Genomic DNA, 22,451 nt, shown 5'->3' on the forward strand with positions numbered 1-22,451 from the left:
TAAATTTATTATAACTATAGTAAAATTATTTTTAAACTATTAGTATTATTAGTAAATTTTTAAAATTATTGACATATTATTAGTATATATAATAAGCAGTAAATTTTATTTCATGTTTATTATTTTAAAAATTTATAATGTTCACATAGCTTTTATTCTATTTTTTTTTCCATAGTTAATGACTATTGACTACGATCCTATTAATAGTATCACCTATAGTAGATTATACGAAGAGAAAGTATGAAAAATAAAGACAAGAATTATAAGATTATAAAAAGTTCTATTCAAGTTTGACAAGAGTAAGATGATTTACATAGAAATAGTTCTAATAGATGATAAGATTAATTGATTCATTTACTAAATTTTTTCAAGTAATGCTAAGTTCAATTTATAAATAGAGTTTAATTTTGATGCACTGACAGTGTAAAGCGTTTTACATAGTCGTGCAATCACATCCGTTCTTTTGGATGACTATTCACGCGGTCAATGTGAAATGTATTTATTTTTATTGATGTGTCATTACGTAATTGGATACACGTGTAAAACTACTTTACACTGTCAGTGCATCAAAATTAAATTCTTATAAATATTTGTAGTTCATATTTTAAGTTAATTTTATAAGTACACTATTTCACAAGTCAAAGACAATTCTTTTTAATAACTTTGTAAATGCTAATAGCTTTTATATTTAATTTATTTTGTAATACGATAAAATTCATTGTTCAATCAAGTCAAAGACAATTCTTTTTAATAGCTTTGTAAATGCTAATAGCTTTTATATTTAATTTGTTTTGCAATACGATAAAATTCATTGTTCAATCAAGAATTATTTGACAAAAATATTTGAGAATGAATTGGTAGAAAGGAAAGTCTATGTCTTCTCAAATTTTGAGATCGAAAAATCAAGCGGAATATATCTTCTGACTGTACGCACGTGCAAAATATCTTTTAAGATGGAGTCAGGTATAGTACATTTGGTCGATGATCGTAAAATTCTGGATAATCATTTTAATTTGCTTGTTTATGCTGATATATTGAAACAAACAAATGAACGATTCTACTTATTTGGTACGTAATTAATTTATATTAACCCACACAAAATTATTTTCCTTTTGATTTTAAGTTTTGCTAAAAAATTGTATAATATTTGAAATTATATTGTGACCTTTTTTAAAAGTATATCCTTTTATTAATATACTATTGTTAGTTTTATCATTTAATATAAAATAAATAAGTAAATTCTTTTTATTTTATACGCGTTCAAAGTTATAATTTCTTATATTATTCACTCATTTGTCCTTAATTTGGTACTTTTAATTCATTTTTTTTGTTCAATTAGATGTTATTAGATTCTTGACTAGAAAAGAAAAACTCATATCATGGTCAAAAATAGAGAGAAGTGACCAGTACATTGTGATTGATCTTCATAAATTGCAGTATGTAAAATTTTAATATGAATATTTCTTTAGGTTATAATTATGTGTTGTTGTACAAATTTTTTTCTTTATATATTACTACTTATTCCCTTAATTTTCGCTTTCATTCAAAAATGAGAAAAAAATAAGATGTACACTATGAGATCAATTTACAATCCAATTACTTGATCATCTATGTGATCACCAAGCAACCAAATACATAATTTATTTTCTAATTTATAAAATTTAACAAAGACATTGGTAAACATATTGGTTTCGCATTTATTTATATATTTTATTTATTTATGTTATATTTGTAATTATATTATATCTATTTTTATCAATATATTTTTTTTAAAAATATCGTTAGTGTTAGCACATTGTGTATTAAATAAATTAAATGATAGAAACACGTAACTATTTTCTTTTTCAGTCAAGATTAAGTAAAATACTGTAATTTAAACTTGCAATATCAACATATTAATAGTAAAATGAAGAAAGAAATGTAATATTATATCAAAATTTTTTTTAAATCATAATTATAATTTATGATTGAAATCATAATTTAAATATTTTAAACGGGATAATTTCATTTAGAGAATTCATAATTCAAACATAATTTTTTATACATTTAATAGCTACATTCGAGTTAATACATTTAATACTATATTTAAAAAAAAACACGAACAATGTACATCATATTATTTGCCAATGAGTAATAGCTCAAATGGCATAGACTCCTCATACTCAATTAAGAGGTTGCGGGTTCGAGTCTCCTATCTTTCCAAATGCCAATGAGTAATAGCTCAAATGGCATAGTCTCCCCATACTCAATTAAGAGGTTGCGGGTTCAAGTCTCCTATCTTTGGTAAAAAAAAAAAATGTACATCATATTATTTATTTATTAATTAAATTATTACAATTCAAATTAAATTTAATAGAATAATTTAAAATTATAATTTCAGATTTATCACGTGCATGGCACAGGTTATTTCACTTGTTTACATAAAAATCAAGTTTGCAAGATCAATTTTACACAAACTCTTGTTTACAAACTAAAATCCAAACACACATGAAGTTCTTTCAGAGAACTCCTTCTTCAAACCAGGGTGTGTTTGGTAACCACGTTCGAAGAAAAAAAACACGTTAGAACTTCTTGAAAACTTCACTTTTTTGTTTGGCTAAATTTTTTCTCTACAAACGCACAAGTGATTTTGTTCATAAAATCACGTTTACAAGAAGCAATAATTTCTAGCTTCTCCGTTGCACTAACGTGCTTTTAGCCAATACCTTTAATATTTATTTTTTTTACCAATTTTATCCTTTATACATGTTATTGTATTATTTATAGAATTCTTATTATTCTTCTCTATATGAGTTCTTTTTTTATTATTTATTATTTATATTTTTTATTAATTTTTTTATTTGACATTATATATTTTTATAGTTATAATTTTTGTGTATTATATTTATTATTATCTTTTTATAATAGAATTTATTGATCCCATTAAGTAAAATAAATTAAATAAAAAAATTAATCATATATAATAATAATAGTTAAAAATTATAATGTACTAAAAAAGAGTACTACGAATATTAAAAATATACTATATAAAAAACATATAAGAAAAAAAGTATAAAAAAATTAAACATGTATAAAAAAATAATATTATAATTTAATGTCATATCCTTTTAAGTAATTATTTATCTAAAAGTAATTTTAACTAATATTATCCAAATAATATTTATTTTATCAAAATCAATTTTGGTAAAAAATTGCCAAACATAAATTATATTGACACAAACTTAGTTCTATCCAAAATCAATTCTATAAAATTACTTTTATTCAAATTCCAGTTTGACCAACCACAATCCAAACACACACTAACTCGTTCAATGAACTCACCCTCTATTCAATATTCATTGTGCCTCACCCACGAAGAATCCCAGCACTCCAATCACCGGCGACGACAGTACTCCGAAGAAGCCCAGCTCTGCACGAAGTACCACGGCACTCCGCGAAGAATGTCGCCGCGCTCGCAATGCCCCCGCCGGCACCCCTAACCCTCCTTCTGCAGTGACTCTCTCTGGCGGTGACTCCCTCCGGTCACTTGCCGTCGCAAATCCTCCGTGAATGCTCCCTCCGCTGCCGCTCCCTTCCGTCGCTGCTATCCCCTAACCCCTTCGCTGCCTCTCTCTCTGGCGCCGCTCCCTTCCTCGTCCAGGGGCCCTTCCATTGATGCTTCATTGCTGGTTTTGAGATCAGGTAAACCCTATTTATTATACTCTGTAATCAAACCAGATAACAAAAGAGTGTTGAAGTTTAATTTAATTGGTTTGTGTGTATTTCTATACAGTTCCAACACTAAATGAAATTCGTGTCCAATTCCACGATTACTGAGATTGACACGGTTGGATTGTTTTTAATTTTAAAAGATTGTGATTTGCGATGGCTGGTACTCTCTGTGCGGACGATAGGGATGTCTTTCTTTAGTGTAACTGTCTAATGATTTCAAATTCCTAACAATTTGATGTTGAAGAAAGCTTCAATTTTTCTACCTTGTTGCGTTGGCTGCTGTTTCTAAAAGGCTACATAGAACTTACATTTCCTTTGACATGTTATAAGAAATTGATACCACTAGACCAACCATTTATTCATTAAATACTCATGTTTTTCTCAGAGATTGCGTTGAAGAATATGATAGAGGAATTGAACAAGAGAATCTCTGATTTAGAAGAGAGAATTGCAAAGGAAGAATCAGATAAGTTGGTAAGAATGCCTAGTTGAATATCCCAACTGAAGAGTCTATTTTTTTTCCCCTCTTGCTTAATGGCCTAAGTTTTCTTGGATTTGAAACCAGGAAGCAGATAATCGTTAGAGAAGAAAAGGAAGCAAGGAATGCGGCTGAGAAAGTTTGTAAAGAGAAATCAGCTAAGCTTGAGCGGATTCAGGACAAGAAATCAGCTGCCGAGCGAATGGGGTAATACTGTGCTATATTCTAGAAAAGATAGTCATTGATAAACTGGTCTGTCAGGCAAAAATATTTCTCTCTTGGGTTATTCCTCAATTGATTTAATACTGCTAGTCAGTTATTTGATTCCTGGTGATTCCCTCGTTGTTATTTATTTTTTATTTTTTGAAACTGTTGAGTTTTGCAAGCAAATTTATATCATGACATGTACAAAGGATTAGATGAGTACAATATGAATCTGCAGCGGTACAATAGTCTTCTTAAGTCAGATCTTGAAGCAGCTAATGAGGCACAGAGAAAACTTGAAACAGAGATGGCTAGCAATTTTTTTTGGGGGGGGGGGGGACCTCATGTCGTTGTTGCTTTTATAACAAGTATATGAGATCTGATATTTTGTTATTGAATTTTACTTGGTTATTTTTTCTTCAATGCTCTGTTTTCTTAGCTTAAAGGACAAATTCCAGTGAATATTGTAGTTTGTTTGTTGAAATTGTTGGCTTTTTTTTTTTCCTTTTGCGCGTATGAAATTAGGTTTTAAAGTTGCCGCGGAATCATGTTCGGTGTCATAAGGCGGAGCGTTGCTTCTAGCAGCCCATATCCCATGGTGAGTTTTTCTCTTACTAATCTCTTATAATGAAATTTCAAATTCAATGGAGACATGGAGTGAAATGTGAAGGTAGTTGATCTGTTGATATTTTAAGTGAAACCTGATGTGATTTTTTTTCTTCAGCTTTTAAGCCAGTCAGCACGGAAATTCCGCTCTGGCTCCTCAGCTCCTGCCAGAATTTCCTCCATTGTTGAAAAGGAGGTAATTTGTCCCTCATATTGAGAATTGTGTACATGTGTTGTTCTGTGGTTCTTGGACAGTTTGAACTGTGAATTAGATCATAGTTGCTAAGTTGCTTCTCTGTAAAATTGGTTCTCTTCTGTGTTCTCTGAATTTTTTCCAAAATATGATTGCATATACAGATGGTTGTCCAATATTGATGAGGTGTGGTGAAAACTTGTTCTTACTGAATTAAAGTCAGTTAAGTCTGCTATTTCCATGTGGATTTATACCTTTATTGTTGAGTTGAGCTGCATGATTTTTGTCCAGCATGAATTTTACTAAAAGACTACAAAGTGTTGATTTCTTTGATCAATCGTCTTCAGTTTGTAGGACGTCTTATTATTAATGTTATGTTTTACTATCTGCCCTTATATTGATTGAATTATACTTTTACAGTTTTACCCAAAACAAATTTCTTTGAACATCTAATCTATAATTGTAGAGTGATTTACCTTTTATTGATAAGGTGTGTTCTTTATGCAATTTTTACCTTCACAGAATGTGGATTTTTTGTTTTCGGGCAATCATTATTACCTGGAGCCTTAATTGTTTGTTTGCTCATTAGTTATATCCTTGGATGGTTCTTACTATTATTTTTAATTTTGTTGAACAGGTTTCATTTTATTCAGGACATTATGGGAATGTCCGGAACTTCTCTCACATGACACTTGGTAAGTTTCGGTGCATTTTATATTTGGAAATGCTTTAACTGATGTCATTTTAAATTATTTATTCAAATTTGAAATTTTGTGTCATCAATGTTATTGCTTTTGCAGGTTGCTGGGTCAATTTAAAACCTGAGGTTAGTGACTTCATTTATTATTCAGAGGCTTTAATTATTGCTTTAAGATTCTATTTTGTGGATGGAAATTAGGTCAAGCTGGAAATAGAAAAATGAGTCTGCAGTCTACACTGGGCATGCACTTAGGGTTTGATTATTACAGGGACTAAATGTAAGGTGGCGAGTCAATTAACCTTTGGAAGATCAATAACGTTCTTATGCTTTTTGGGAAAAGGCTAGGATGAAAATAAAATAATTTGAAACTTTTCTGTTTCCTATCAGAACAAACTTTTTTAGAACAGGAAAAAATGACAATTAAAAAATATTTCTGTAAGATGAAGGTGTGGCATTGTTTTTCAACACCAAAATTGCCTTAATTTTTCCTTATGAGTGATGGTAAATCTGCCTCTGGAATAATTTCCTTGCTTTCCTTGGTTTTATTCATCCCTTTCTTGTATGTTGTTCATGCATGCCAGATTATTATTCCCAAAACATATTTCAAGTATTTGTCTTACATCTTAATGTTCATCTACTTGATTATTTTCCCCTGCTTCCTTCCTCTCATAGTTATAGAAACTGTCCTGATTAACTTGTTGCTATGTAGGGAGGTTTTTTGTCAAGAGGCTACCATGCAAACATGGAGGCGTCCATTTTCATCAATAGTGGTGAGATTATGTGACTATCAGTTTCTCTCATTTAAGTTGCATCTATAGTTTGTGCTTCTTTTATTAGTGGTGGGTAACTGCACCTGTAAAGAGGAGTATTCTTTTGAGAGAGAGAGAGAGAGAGAAGGGGGGGGGGGGGATATGATGGCACTGATTTAGTGAATACTATATTGCAGTGGTTAGGAACAATTCTAGAGTCCCCCAACTCTTAAGAACTCATTAGTCACTTATTCTCTTACCCTAAAGTACATTACTTAATATAACATCTGAGTAGTTTTGTTTCTGTGCACTGTGTCAATTGGGCATATCTCAAGGAATTTGGGAGAATCTAATGTCTAGGACCAACATGGTCCTTTTTGTGAAAGAAAGAGTTTTTTAATGCAGGTCTTAATGCTTTGTCTTTTAAGTATCCAGTTTTGTTTTTTGCTTTTGCTTTTATTTTCCCCCTCCTTGAATGCTCTTATTTTACCACATCTAATGTTGTTTATATTTGTAATGAAGGAGATAATGTTGATGTTGTGGTCCCTCCTTTGGCTGAATCTATTGCTGATGGAACCCTGGCCAAATTCTTAAAGAGTATGCTAACTTGCCTCTTGTATTATATTATAGGTGACATGATCGAATTATTTTTAATAGTTCTTGTTAATTTACCGCCATGTGTTCTGTTTTGGTGGGAACAGTGCCTGGTGACAGGGTTGCTGTTGATGAACCAATAGCTCAAATTGAAACAGATAAGGTTCTTTGGGGAAATATGCAAATCTTCATTAATGATTTTGGTGGTTATTAGTGGATCAAATTTTCTTTATTTCTAAATAACTAATGCTATATATTTTCTATTATTCCTAAATAATGAAATGTATTTGCTTATTTAACCTTTGCTTATTTTGAATCAAATATTGGCCTCAGAATTATTTCTAAGCATTGATTCCTAATGAGTATTGCTTTGAACTTTGCAGGTTGCAATGACACATCCAATGGCTGTAACTAACTGCAACATCGACATGGAAAGTTTAATTTCTGACCAGAACAGAAGCATTGCTACACTTGCTATTACCACTCTTTTAAAGACAGGAAATGAATCAAGTGTAGACCGTCTTATGAAGCAGATTACAAATTTCATGTCTGATATTGCTGATGAATTCAAAATTGTTGTTGTAGAAGCAATAAGATCATTGTGCTTGAAGTTCCCTTTAACATATAGATCTCTGTGAGTATATGCGTCACTCTATTGGTCTCTTTTCACAGATGTTACATCTTTCTTATGAATATCTTTCTAGATAAGTGGTCTAAGTTACCAGGTTCTATTATGTTATTATTCAGGATGAACTTCCTAAGTAACATTCTCAGAGAAGAAGGTGGTTTTGATTACAAAAAAGCAATCGTAGATTCAATTGTGATTCTGATTTGAGATATCCCTGATGCTAAGGAAAGTGGTTGCTCCATCTTTGTGAGTTCATTGGAGATTGTGAATTCACTTATTTGTCCACACAGGTATTATCTCTTGTTTTGTGCTTTGTTCTTTACAATTTGGTTTTGGAATTTTATCATTTGGCATCAGTCATTTTTCTGTTGTACCCTAGATACTACACTTGTTGGGAGTTGAAGGTCCGAAGACATTAGAGCCCAGCAAATATATTTGTTATATTTATAACAGAGTACATCTTGAGACTGCAACTGTTAGGGCCAGTGCTGTGAGCACACTGGCAAAGTTTGGGGCTGCAGTTGATGAATTGAAGGTGCTACTTGGCTCTGTTTATTAATTATTTTTTCTAGTCGATGGTATTTCTCTAGGATTTTACTTTTAATTTTTTTTATGTGATAATTGGTATTAACTCAATTTAAAACCTCATATAATTGTGAAAAATATGAACAATTGATTTGCCTATTGATATTGACAGTAGCACATTCATATACAAAAACGTAAAATATGAACGTAATTTGTCATTATATTGTTCTTATATTTGATTACATATTTCATATAACATGATTTAGCTCTCTTGTGAATCGCTTGTCAGGGGAAATTCCAAAGCATCTAGGAAATATTACTACTCTCACATACCTGTATGTTTTGAGCTTTTAAGTGTATTCATTCAATAGTGTGCCTTTTTCAATATTTACTGAAATGGTAGTTTTAAAACATTAATTAGGATGCTGGAAGCAAACAATTTTTCTGGAGTTGTTCCACCTGAACTTGGGAAGCTGATCAACTTGCAGACCTTGTAAGACCTTTGTTCCATTTATACTCTTTAATGATATGATTTTTTCTTGATTTTAATTATTTCTTAAAATCTGTTTCTGAAATATTACCATTGAAGGGTACTGTCATCAAATCAGTTGACCGGGAATTTACCATCGGCACTTTGAACATTCCCCACCATATTCAACAGAAAATGGAAGACACTGCTCCCATTTCCGAAGGTCTCCTCCTATCAAAGATCTTCCAAGTACTTCTCTTCCTCCTTCTTGTCCTAATAATAATAAGCCTAACAGAAAAAGCCAAATCCTAATGTGTTAATTTTTAAATAAAAGGTGTTGAGGTAGATAAAGCATCTGAAATGACATGGTTAGAGGAGACTCAACCGCCCAAAAACTTGATGGTTAAGAGAGAGCAGTACATAGGCCCTACTCTACTATAAGAAGACGTTGACGGCAAAGATAAATATAACTAGGTTGTAAAAAATTAATTTTTTATATTTTTTTTTTCACTGCTATGTGTTTGATTTGAATAGAGCTTGTAATCATTTGCACTGTTATTTGAATTCGAAATTTATTTTGTATTTAAATATTAGTTTTTTAATATATAAAATAATTATAGCAAAAATTATGTCACTAATTTATTTAAAATGGGAATTCTTATCTGAATTTGCCTAAAATTACAATGGAGGATGCTGGTTGATCTGGGCACAAAAATTTTATAAACAACAATTCGTTAGTTGCATCGGTATTATTCAAAATTAGCAGCTCAATAGGCATGTTAGTGCCTGTTCAGCCGTTTTTCTATTGTTTTTAAAAAATTAATTTTAATTTTTTTGTTAATATATTATTCATTTTTTAAATTTATTTTATAAGTATTCTTTTATTTTAATATTAACGTGATCTTATTTATATCATATTTTGTTAAAATTAAAATTATATTAATAATTATTATTGTCTCGTCACTATTAACCTTGTTTTATTCCCTTTTCTTGTTTTCTTTTTCTATTAACTCCAACCGCAATCAATTACCACCATATTATTATAGTAGCTCTCATTTTTGTTCATCGCCTTGATCTATAACTATCCATAATATTAACTTTAGAGTTGTTAAATCATATTTTATCATTTTAAAAAAAAATTTAAGATATCAAGCATTCAAAAATTTTGTATAAAATAATTAAATAAAAAATAAAAAAATCTATAAGTTATTTAATTTTTTTAATATATAGAATAATTAAATTTAAATTAATTTAGGTATAATACTTAAATCATTAAGTTGTTATTATGTGTAACAATGAAGATAAAAAATTATAAATATTTATAAATTTATTTATTTCTTAATTTTATTTAATCTAGAGTAGATATAAAAATTTATATTTAAATCACTCTTTTTTTTCGTATAATTTTAATGGCTAAAAAACTTTTATTTCTAATAATTTTATATTCAACATTTCAAATTATCTTTAGTTTTATTATTCTTTTAAAATTTTTAATTTTTGTTTTCATTATTTTTTTTCTTACCATTATCTATCTACATATTTATCATTGGCTCATCCCCATGCTTATATTGGCTTGTTCTCTCTTCTCCTCCTTCTATCTTCTCTACAATCGCAATTAGTTATCATCATGTATTAATTCATAATTATTACAATCAGAAGTGAATACTAATTTAAAAATAAAGTAAAAAAAAAAAAGGTCTTGTAACACTTGTGCGAATAATTTACACTCTTATAAATATAATGAAAGAGTAAACTTAACTTTTTCTGTTCCGAGTATTTTTTTTTTTTATTATTTAATACACACAAAGTCATGTATTTTTATTTGTGGTAAAAGTTAAAAATTAAAGTTAAATAATATTAGAACTTTTTTGTTTAACAAAATTAAAATAAAGCACAAAAATAAGAATAAAAACTAAAAAAATAAATAGTTCTATAAAGGGATAATGTCAAATTTTATGTCATTATGTATGAGAATAATGATTTATTTTATTATATTTATTTTTATACCAAATAACAAAAAAATTAAATTTTATGTTCATTTTTTGTTAGTTATTTTACTTATCTATAGTTGTTTAAATTAGACTTTATGCTTACTAAGTCATGTTTTCTCCTAAAAAAAAATATTTATGAAATCGTTTTTATATTTGTATAGGAGTACATTCATTATATAATAATTTAATAATTAATATAAATTTTAAAAAATTGAATCAATTTATATTTATTTTGATTACATTCAAAAGTAAATTATATGTATTCTTATAATCAAGAAATACACTTGACTTCTTCTATAATAAGTAAGTTTTTCAATAAGTTAATTTATAAAAAAATCTCATCTTTTTATTTATCCTAAAAATTAAAATTCATATTAATAATTTTGAATAACAGAATTAAAATAAAATATAAAAATAAACCTTGAATATAAAAAATACAAAGTTTTGAATCTAAAAATATAAAATAGTTAAAAGATAAAAAAATTATTTAAATATGACACTCTATGACTTAGATGAATAAATATTATTTTTAAAATAAATCATGATATATTGATACAAAAATTATTGTGTGTAAATTTTTTAAAAAATAATAAACATCTCTCGTTAATAACAATATTGGAACTTAAATTTGAACGATACTTGATATTATATATTGTGTAGGTACTTAAGTATTTAGAAAAGTACGTTAATAATTTGAAGAGAAAAATTATTAGTGTAAAACATATCTTAATAAAAATATTTGTAACAATAATTTACATCCAATAAGAATATCTTAATGAGATTACTATAAAAAAATGGGTAGAAATTTTTTTATTTAACATAATTGACAAAATAATTTTTTTTAATAATAAACCTCTCTTTAAGAGTAATATTGGAATTTAAATTTAGACACTAATTATCATTATATATTGTAGATAAGCATCAAAAGTATGTTAAAATAGTATGATAATAATTTAAAGAGAACAATTATTCTTTGTACATTTAATTAAAAAAATTACCTTGTTTAAACTATAGTGTAAGTGGAGTCATTTTTATAATCTTACGATTGAGTGTGAGCAATTTTTTTAAGTGAAGCAGTTATATCATTCTGTTAATGCGCAATTTACAGAACGTGAGTACGTGATTAAGGATGTAGTTTTAGATTATAAAAATAGGGATAAAATAAGAAAAAATATTGGACACCAAACTCTCTATATTCCCATTATATATTGTTATAGATAATCAAAAATGAATCATTGAACCAAATAAGTTACCAAGGTTAAGAAAATCCAATTCATTCCTACTTAACAACACCTATTTCCATCAATACAACAACGCAGTGGCACACACATGACATCCAGATGATGTAAAACACATAACAGAAAATCGAACACAACTACATTTTAGAGACCAACAAAAAGAACTCACACATAGCGGGGCCATGTGCATTGCTTTCACTAGTCAATTACTTATGAATCGCCCAACATAGCATACATCAGAATCAACCGACTTTCAGGAAAAATTGTTACTTGCTGCGAGTCTTCGTCCTTAACAAATTTGACATCTGATCCATTGCCTCTGTTAACTGCATTAAAAGCTTCTTGTTTTCTACCTCTAGCTGAGACACACGCCCCTCTAGCTTGCTGACTGCATGTTGAAGTCGCGCAATGGCACTTGCTGCGCTAATGCAACACCACAATAAACAATCGGTTACTCAAAAATAAACCCAACTTCTTTATTCATAGTCTAAAATAGAAAAATTTCAACCGTATCATAAAAAGGACTTACCGTCTGAATTCGGGAGGTGGTCTTCACTTTCATTGGGGGAAGTTGGCTGTGTCTCCAGTTACACCTGATGCGAGGATGAGTTAACACAAAGATGCGGTCCACCACTCACCGCGTCTGCTGTGGAATTTATGGCATGATGAAGATGGGTCGCTTGTATTGTCCGTGCATGTAATCAACCCATGCTCTCCAACCCGCTTCAAAGCTCCAATACCGGCGATATAGATTTTTCGGATAGCCGCTCACGTGTGTCTCTGCCGCCTCCCAAGTGTTGTATATTCCGGATATCCGTCCCCTAAATACAACGTAACACTCACCCTCTACACAAACAGACATGTGATTATTTGAAACTCTCCTCTTCATGGTGTATGAAATACTTTCAGATTTAAGAAACGAATTCACTAGAATTTTAGTAGATGAAATATCTTGTCTCACTCATTCATTACACCGTCACCATCCATTTCAACCTTGAAAACCCACGTGTAGCATCCCAAAAAGGTATAATTGAAACTTTAATTAATGGTTGGTAAGTGTGCACATAATAATAAAGAGTTTAGAAAACAAAGGGTCAATAGAAAATTAAAAAAGATGAACTCACGTTAATATATTAACAAAAAAAATAGTTATGAAATCGTTTTTATATTTGTATAGGAGTACATTCATTATATTATAATTTTAATAATTAATGTAAATTTTAAAAAATTGAATAAATTTATATTTATTTTGATTACATTCAAAAGTGAATTATATGTATTCTTATAATCAAGAAATACACTTTGACTTCTTCTATAATAAGTAAATTTTCAATAATTTAATTTATAAAAAAATCTCATCTTTTTATTTATCCTAAAAATTAAAATTCATATTAATAGTTTTGAATAACAAAATTAAAATAAAATATAAAAATAAACCTTGAATAAAAAAAAATACAAAGTTTTGAATCTAAAAATATAAAATAGTTAAAAGATAAAAAAATTATTTAAATATGACACTCTATGACTTAGATGAATAAATATTATTTTTAAAATAAATCATGATATATTGATACAAAAATTATTGTGTGTAAATTTTTTTAAAAAATAATAAACTTCTCTCGTTAATAACAACTAGCGGCTCACCAGGCACTATCGTGCCTGTTGAGCCGCTTTTCTATTGAGTTTAAGAAATTAATTTTATATTTTTATTTTAAAATTATAAATTTAATAATAATTAAAAATAAATTATAAAAAAATAAAATATCTTAAATTATTTAACATGTAAAATATTAAAAAAATAAATTTAAATTAAAAAATAAGATTAAAAAATGTTAATTTGCTATTATGTGTAATAAAATTAATATAAAAATTTATTGATATTATTTAAAGATTAGTTATTTATAAATGTTATTAAAGTTATTTATTTTTTCAATCCTATTTAATTAGAAGTAAATTTAAAAATTTATATCTAAAATATTTTTTATTTCCATCCATAATTCTAATAGATAAAAAAATATATTTTTTCAATTTTATCTTGAACCTCTTTAATTATCTTTAATTTTATTATTTTTTAAGATTATTAATTTTTATTTTGATTATATTATCTCATCATATTATACACTTTCGTTTCTCTTATCATTATTATTATGTTGCCTTGTTTTATTTTATTTTTTCTTCTTCTATTCATCCCAATCACAATTAATTATCACCATACCATTATTCCAACTCTCATTTCTATTTATCACTCTGATCTATAACTACCATGGTGTTAACTTTTGAGGTATTACAAATTTGCTAAAGGAATTTTTTTTCTTCTTTGATTTAGATATCTAGATACATACCTATTATATAGATCCTTATTATTTTTCAGACTTACTTGTTAAGTCATATTTTATTGCTTTCAGACAAAATTTAAGATATCAACGATTCAGATTTTTTGTTAATCAAATTATAAAATTTGTCAATAATTATAAAAAAATAATATCAAATATTTTATATCTTCTTAAAAGAGTATTATATGGACACTACTATTTTAGTTACTATTAACATATACAATTGAATATAAAAATATTATATTATTGTTAAATATATCTCCTATTCTTAACACTTATTTGTAATAATTCTTAATCTTTCTCTAAATCTAATATGTCAACTTCTATGTCTCTAAATAATAATTTTTTAAGATTTTTTTAAAATTTCATTTAATTTCAAAACAAAATTGTAATTTTTATATTGTTATTTTTTCTAATATTTTTAGAAAATTAATTTTTATGATTTTTAAATTATAAATTTGAGATAGAAAATAAAAATTTTAATAAATAATAAATTATTAATCAATAAACATAAAAATAAACATTTTATAAGTTATTTATTTTTTTAATGTATAGAATAATAAAATTTAAATTAATTTAAGTATGATACTAAAATTATTATGTTATTTTTATATGTAACAATTAAGATAATAATTTATAAATATTTATAAATTTATTTATTTTTTCAATCTTATTTAATTTGAAGTAGATATAAAAATATAAATTTAAAGAACTCTTTTTCTCACATAATTTTAATTGTTTTTTTTATTTTATATTCAATATGTTAAATTATCTTTTGTTTTATTATTTTTTAAAAAAAATTTATTTTCATTTTTATTATTTTTTACCATTCTCCATACACGTATTTATCATTATTTTTTTTAATCAAGTGAAATAAAGATAGTGAGAGAGTACTACATGTACTCCATAAAAAAAAAAAAAAAAGACAGCGTGACTAGAAGTTATGTGTAGAATAAAAAAGTAACTGTACAAAGAACAAAGGAAAATTAACTAATAATTACATTTTTCACCAAATTTTAAGACGACAATTATATTAAACACTATTTATTAATAAAATTAAGATAGAAAAGTGAAAATTAGACATTAAACTCTCCTATTCCCTTTATATATTGTTATAGATATTTAATTTAAAGTACATTAAGATATTATAATAATATCTATAACAATATTATTTAGGACAATTATAGAAAATTTATATTATTGTAGGTGTGTGATGGAGGAGTAGGGGTGGCAACGGAGCGGTTTTTTGCTCTACCCGACCCTGCCTGCCCTACAAAAAACCCGCATCAAACCCGTCCCGTCCTACCCGCGGGTTGTAAAATGTTAAACCCTAATCCGCCCCTGCGGGTACCCGCCGCGCCCCTACCCGCCCCTATAATTATTAAATCTAACAAATAAAATTAAATTTTAAAAATTATATAACCACCATTTACATATATAATATAAATTAAAGTAAAAATTTATATATGATATAATATTATTAATTATTTTACTAATTATTTTATATATGTTACATATATTATATATTAAAAATATATATATTTACATATATATTATATATACCGGGGCGGGTAGGAACGGGTTTAACCTAAACCCGACCCCGCCCCGTCCCGCCCAAGAACCCGCCCCGTTAAAATCCGTCCCGGTGCGGGGGTGGGTAATTATCCGCCCCGAGCGGATAGTGGCGGAGTGGATACCTACGGGTTCGGATAGTGTTGCCACCCCTATCATTCCGAAGTTCATTGCTATACCATCATTTGCTCTGTTATACTCCATGGACATTGGTGCCTGCTCCTATCTCAAATAAGCTGGATCCCACTAAGCATTCAGCTGTAATTTTCAAAACCTTCACTTCCTCTGCTTACTTATTTTAAATAAGAGAGATAGGAGCGAGCAAGGAGAGCTAGAGGGGGAGAGAAAGAAGAAAAAATTGAAGATAATGTGCGTCGGGTTGGAGAGAGAAGGAAGGAGATGATGGATTGTGGCCTGTGGGAAGTAAAGTCTACGGTTGAAGAGGCAGCAGGAAACCAATGAGCGAGAATTGAAAAAAGTGATTAAGGGAAAAGAAATGGGCGCAAAAACCTTTGGTGTTTGGCGGGTACGAAATAAATAGGATACACTTTGCAAAAGTCATACCAAAACATTAGTGTTGCCATAAGATCCAAGTTTTTTTTGTGTCTCCCTCATCAGATCCAATTTGTTTAGGCCAATTTTCGAAAAACAACTTAATTAAATTTAAAAAAAAATTAAAATATAAGAATTTAAATTAAAATCAGTTTATAAATAAATAATTTTGTGTTTAGATAAATAATTTAATTAATTTTTTAATAAATAAAAGTAGTAAAATATCTTTTGAAATCGAAAAAAATCATATTTTTTTTACTTTTTCGAAAGTTCTTCAATAATTTTTTAAAAAATTAAAAAACATTTTTTAAAAATGATATCAAACCGTATTAATGTGATTTTTATAATTCGAAAAAAATTATAATAATTCAATAATATCCAAACAAATTAATTATGCAACAAAAAAGTTAAACTAAGATGATAGATAAATTTTATGTCCATTGATGTAATATTTTTTTATTCAAATTAGATAATAAAAGTTGTTCCATAAACATTTTCATGAATTGATGTGAATTATTAACAATTAAAGTAAAAAAAGGAAAATTAATAAAATCATAAAATTTAAATAAGACCTAAAGTAATATTCATATAGTAAAATAAAAAATTATATAAGTTTTTTACTTAATTCAAATAATTTAAATACAACGAATAATAAATTAATTAATATTTTATAATTTTAATTGAGCACAAAAAAGTTAATTAAAATATAATTATGAGCTAATAATTATATTATTTAATGTATTATGCTATTTTCTTTTTCGAATGAAAATATTAATGTTAAATAGGAATTATTCGAACTTTTGGAATAAATTAATTTCAATAACCCAAATCATCCATATTGAATCACCAAAAATATAATATAATGCGAAAGTGTACCTTTATTCATAAGAGTCAGAAATTGTTGGAAGAGTTTGGATCTTGTGGTTCTTATTCCTAGGTGACTGAACTGTAACTCTTTTGATGAGGAAAGAGAAATAAAGGCGGCTTTGGTATATTGGAAACCTTTCCTGAATGCCTATTTATATTTGAGCATGACACCCATTAAACCCTTAAGCCCAAATAAAATAGTATCTAAAACCCAAAAGATAATATATCTAAAATCCAAAAAGATAATTATCTAAGAAACAAAAGATAATATCCGGTTTTATTCTCATTTAATTCCAAATCAAAAGTAATAATGACTTATTCAATTAGGATTTATAACAATAAATGAGATTAAGTTATTTAATTTAAAATAGCATAATTTGTGATTATAATTAATATATTTATTGCCCACAAATAAATTAAAAAATCAAATAATTTCGAAACACGAACATTTTTAGGATATCAAACAAACTACATGGGAATAAAGCCGCCTCAATAAAAGAGGATTTCTAATGAGGAATTCCCTCAGATTCTTATTTAGATCTAGTTGTTATAAAAAAAATTATACAATCTTTTGTGTCATAAACAACAAAAATAAACTAAAATGTATTTTTATAATAGAAAGGAGAAATTTTAGTCTCTATTATAATCTCATATATTTAATTAATTAAATAAAAATAAATTAATGTAGTATTACTTTTTTTATAATGTGTTAAATTATGTTATCTAACATTTGGATTAGAAAAAAAAATAAACTTATTTTTGGATAATATTATTAAAATTTTGAATAAACAATTCATCACAATTTTAATAATGTACGAAACAAATAAAAAATAAAAAATTTAGCTATTAAATTTAATATCTTCATGATTAATACTGATATGGTCACCATTAACACGAGCTATAACTCGGCCTCGTAACCGTTATTGGCCGTCACCATAACTCGCCATTTGCCATTATTGCTCGGCCCTTATGAGCTATAACTCGGTGGCGTTAATATTATCATAACCGACGTCCCAAACGGAAAGATAAAATCGGTTACGAAATCAATTTTATCACCTAGAATGTAACGGACGAACATATATCTATAAAAGAAAGGTAAAGTGTCTTTTTTAATACACAATTCTGAACTGGATACCATAACTGACTTAAGCATTGGAGTGCCTTTGCAGGTACACTCCACCCCCTTTGTATTGCTCGCACCCTCACATCTACAACGAACATAAGGAACTCGGACTCAGAGGAGCGGACGTCTAACCTCGCAGCACATAGCTCGGCTGATCTCGAGGAGTTGAGGCCGACGCCCACCGTGGGGCCGAGAAAATCGTATTTTTTTCTTTTGGTCCCATTACCTCCGTCTACATCCATGGCTGAAGCACCGCCTCCTTCACTATCCGAACTTATGCAAATGGTAGTTGAGCTACAACAAGCCAATCAACGAATGGCCGACGAGAACCAAATGATGGCTGCCCAAATTGCTGAAATAAATCATGCTCGGATTGAACACAACGATGCTCATCGTCAGCAAGCAGGAGACGAGGAACATCAATCCCAACCCACTCATGTTTCGGAGACTGCTCGACACGAGGATCAGCAACCCGAAGATGAAAAAGAAGAGTCCGACGACCCTGTAGGCCCCTTCACAGAAGAAGTAATGAACTTCGAACTACCGAAGAAGTTCACTTTGCCACTGACCCTCACGCCTTATGACGGACTCGGAGACCCGAGGAAGTTTCTAAAGAAATTCCGATCAATAATGATCGTCAATGGTGCATCAGATACAGTCTTATGTCGTTGTTTTCCGAATTATTTAGACGGCCCTGCACTTGATTGGTTGTGTGCTTTGCCTGCAGGTTCCATTTCGCGCTTTCATCAGTTGGCGAAGTTATTTGAAGAGTATTTCGCCGGATCCGCGATATACTTGCACGATTCCGATTACTTGAACACTATTAAGCAAGGATCAAACGAAAGCTTAAAGGAATACATGACCTGCTTCACAAAGGTCGCGATCAGCATACCAGATCTCCACCCCGAGGTCCATCTGCACGCAATTAAAAGTGGCCTCCGACCTGGAAAGTTCCAAGAGACAATCGCAGTAGCAAAACCGATGACTCTAGCAGAATTTCGGGAAAAAGCAAAAGGACAAATTGATATCGAGGAACTCAGACAAGCTCGGAAATCTGACAAGTCACACTTCCGCGAAGAAGATAAGAGCTCAACCATTAAGAAAAGTTTTAAACTAACACCTCGATTTGATTCTTATACGCAGTTTAACACGAGGAGGGAAGACATAATCAAAGAGATCTTGAACTCCAAACTAATCAAACCTCCGAGAAAGGTCGGCACGTACCAAGATGCAAAGAACGTGGACAAATCGAAGTACTGCGCTTTCCACCAGAAACACGGCCACAACACCGACGATTGTGTGGTCGCCAAAGATCTTTTAGAACGACTAGCAAGACAAGGACACCTAGACAAATACATTGGTGGTCACATCCAAAAACGCGGCACTAGTTCCACAACAAACGACCTCTCCGACCAAAACCGAGGAAAAGAGAAGGCATCTACAAGCCAATATGAAAGACCACGAGGTATAATCAATTGTATTTCAGGAGGATATGCCAGTGGAGGATACTCAAGCTCGGCGAGGAAAAGATCGTTCAGGGCCATATATTCGGTAAACGGACCACAACAAGACGTTGCAACCACTAATCGACAACCCGAAGTCACTTTCACCCACGCCGACTTCAACTCCAGTATGCAAAATTTGGACGACCCCGTGATTAACCTTCAGCTAGGAGATCTATTAGTGAAAAAAGTGCTCTTGGACCCCGGGAGCAGCGCCGACGTTCTGTTTTACTCCACATTTCAAAAGATGAAGCTCAGCGACAACATGCTGCATTCAACAGGAGGAGATTTGGTCGGCTTCTCAGGAGAACGAGTTCCAATACTCGGGTCAGTGTGGTTACAAACCACACTGGGTGAGCATCCTCTTTCAAAAACTAATGATATTCAATATTTAGTAGTTGACTGTTTCAGTCCATATAACCTTATTCTTGGCCGACCTTTTTTAAATAAGTTCGGCGCCATTGTTTCTACCGTCCATCTCTGCGTAAAGTTTCCATTGCAGGGTGATCAGGTTGTAACAATCCATGGAGACCATAAAGAGGCACGACAGTGTTATAACACCAGCATGAAATTCCAAAACCGCTCAATGCAACAAGTCAACAATGTCGACCTCAAACAAAAGGAAGACACACTGGCCGACCTCGACCCAAGAGCCGATTTTCTCGAGCGCCCAAAACCATCCGATGACCTACAAAAAGTGTATTTTAATAATGACCCTAACAAATTTACATATGTAGGTACATCAATCAACCCAGCTGAGTTACAGGACATAAAAACCTTCCTACAAGAAAACGCCGAGCTTTTTGCCTGGAAACCTGCAGACATGCCCGGCATTGATCCACACATTATCAGTCATAAACTAGCAATAAACTCGGCAGTCCGACCAGTACAATAGAAGAAACGAAAACTCGGCGAGGAAAAGAGGAGAGCATCACTAGAAGAAACACAAAAGCTCATCAACGCCGAATTTATCAAGGAGATCAGATTCACTACATGGCTAGCCAATGTGGTAATGGTAAGAAAACAAAACGGTAAGTGGCGCATGTGCGTCGATTTCACCGATCTAAACAAAGCATGCCCAAAGGATTCTTACCCCCTACCATCCATAGACTCTTTAGTAGACAATGCATCAGGCTACGCTACTTTAAGTTTTATGGATGCGTATTCAGGGTATAATCAAATACTCATGCACCCCTCCGATCAAGATAAAACAGCTTTTATCACTGATTTTGGTAACTATTGTTATAAAGTTATGCCATTTGGATTAAAGAACGCAGGTGCAACTTACCAACGCCTTATGGATAAAGTGTTCGCCAAACAAATCGGCAGGAATATCGAAGTTTATGTCGATGATATGGTCGCCAAAACGAAAACCGGACATAATCACATCAGCGACCTCACAGAAATATTCGGCCAGATCCGCCAGTACAACATGCGCCTCAACCCCGAGAAATGTGCCTTCGCCGTTCAAGGGGGTAAGTTTTTAGGTTTTTTACTAACGTGCAGGGGAATAGAGGCAAACCCAGACAAATGCCGAGCAGTGCTGGACATGGCCAGCCCTAAAACAGTAAAAGAAGTTCAGCGTCTCACAGGACGCCTTGCCGCACTTTCCAGATTTGTTCCCTGTTTAGCTTCAACTTCTATTCCTTTTTTCCAAACAATTAAAAAGAAAAACAAATTTGAATGGAACGACGATTGTGAGAAAGCCTTTTCCAAATTAAAAACAGCTCTCTCACAACCGCCAATTTTACAAAAACCCCTACAAGGGGAAGACTTATTTCTATATCTATTAGTTACTGATTGGGCGATAAGTTCGGCCCTTGTATCAGAAAGAAACAAAGTTCAGCATCCGATATACTTTGTCAGTAAGACTCTCCAACATGCCGAACTCAATTACCCAAGGATTGAGAAGCTCGCACTGGCACTAATATTCTCGGCACGACGTCTCCGGCCTTACTTCCAGAGCCACGTTATCTACGTCAGAACAGATCACCCACTGAGACAAGTGTTACACAAACCAGAAATCGCAGGACGACTCATAAAATGGGCAGTCGAACTGTCTGAATTCGATATCAGATACCAATCCAGGGGACCGATCAAGTCACAATTTCTAGCAGATTTCATCGCCGAGTTTACTACACCATCCGAGGAAGATCATACAAAACAATGGATCTTATATGTAGACGGATCTTCCAATAATGGGGGCTGTGGAGCAGGAATTCGTCTGGAAGCCGAGGACGGATTCATACTTGAACACTCAATACACTTAGCCTTCAAAGCCAGCAATAACCAATCCGAGTATGAAGCACTGCTCGCTGGACTCCGACTCTGTTTAGATCTTCAAATCTCGACGATCAAGGTATATTGTGATTCTTTGTTAGTAGTACAGCAGGTAAACGACCTTTTTCAGGTAAAA

At 30.5% G+C, this 22,451-nt stretch overlaps 1 protein-coding gene across 1 annotated transcript; it reads left to right on the forward strand.

The window, feature by feature from the left end:
- Window positions 1-3,279: 3,279 nt before the first annotated feature.
- LOC107609528 (dihydrolipoyllysine-residue succinyltransferase component of 2-oxoglutarate dehydrogenase complex 2, mitochondrial-like) lies at window positions 3,280-9,492 on the forward strand. Its single transcript, XM_088494343.1, has 17 exons — window positions 3,280-3,681; window positions 4,097-4,185; window positions 4,277-4,396; window positions 4,919-4,991; window positions 5,118-5,195; window positions 5,830-5,887; window positions 5,993-6,018; window positions 6,602-6,662; window positions 7,164-7,238; window positions 7,343-7,398; window positions 7,619-7,869; window positions 7,983-8,153; window positions 8,243-8,398; window positions 8,678-8,723; window positions 8,810-8,881; window positions 8,978-9,106; window positions 9,192-9,492. The coding sequence occupies exons 4-12, from the start codon at window positions 4,941-4,943 to the stop codon at window positions 8,068-8,070; spliced, it is 744 nt and encodes a 247-aa protein (XP_088350469.1). The 5' UTR covers window positions 3,280-3,681; window positions 4,097-4,185; window positions 4,277-4,396; window positions 4,919-4,940; the 3' UTR covers window positions 8,071-8,153; window positions 8,243-8,398; window positions 8,678-8,723; window positions 8,810-8,881; window positions 8,978-9,106; window positions 9,192-9,492.
- Window positions 9,493-22,451: the final 12,959 nt, after the last annotated feature.

The sequence above is a fragment of the Arachis ipaensis genome, chromosome B7 (genome assembly GCF_059453495.1).
Source record: "Arachis ipaensis isolate K30076 ecotype BB chromosome B7, ASM5945349v1, whole genome shotgun sequence".
Taxonomy (NCBI): Eukaryota; Viridiplantae; Streptophyta; class Magnoliopsida; order Fabales; family Fabaceae; genus Arachis; species Arachis ipaensis.

Bases quoted from the DNA above. Each gene is read 5' to 3' on its own strand.
- LOC107609528 (XM_088494343.1), top strand. From the start codon at position 4,941: ATGTTCGGTGTCATAAGGCGGAGCGTTGCTTCTAGCAGCCCATATCCC. The intron at 4,992-5,117 runs GTGAGTTTTTCT...TTTTTTCTTCAG, and splicing joins CTAGCAGCCCATATCCCATG to CTTTTAAGCCAGTCAGCACG. The intron at 5,888-5,992 runs GTAAGTTTCGGT...TTGCTTTTGCAG, and splicing joins CTTCTCTCACATGACACTTG to GTTGCTGGGTCAATTTAAAA.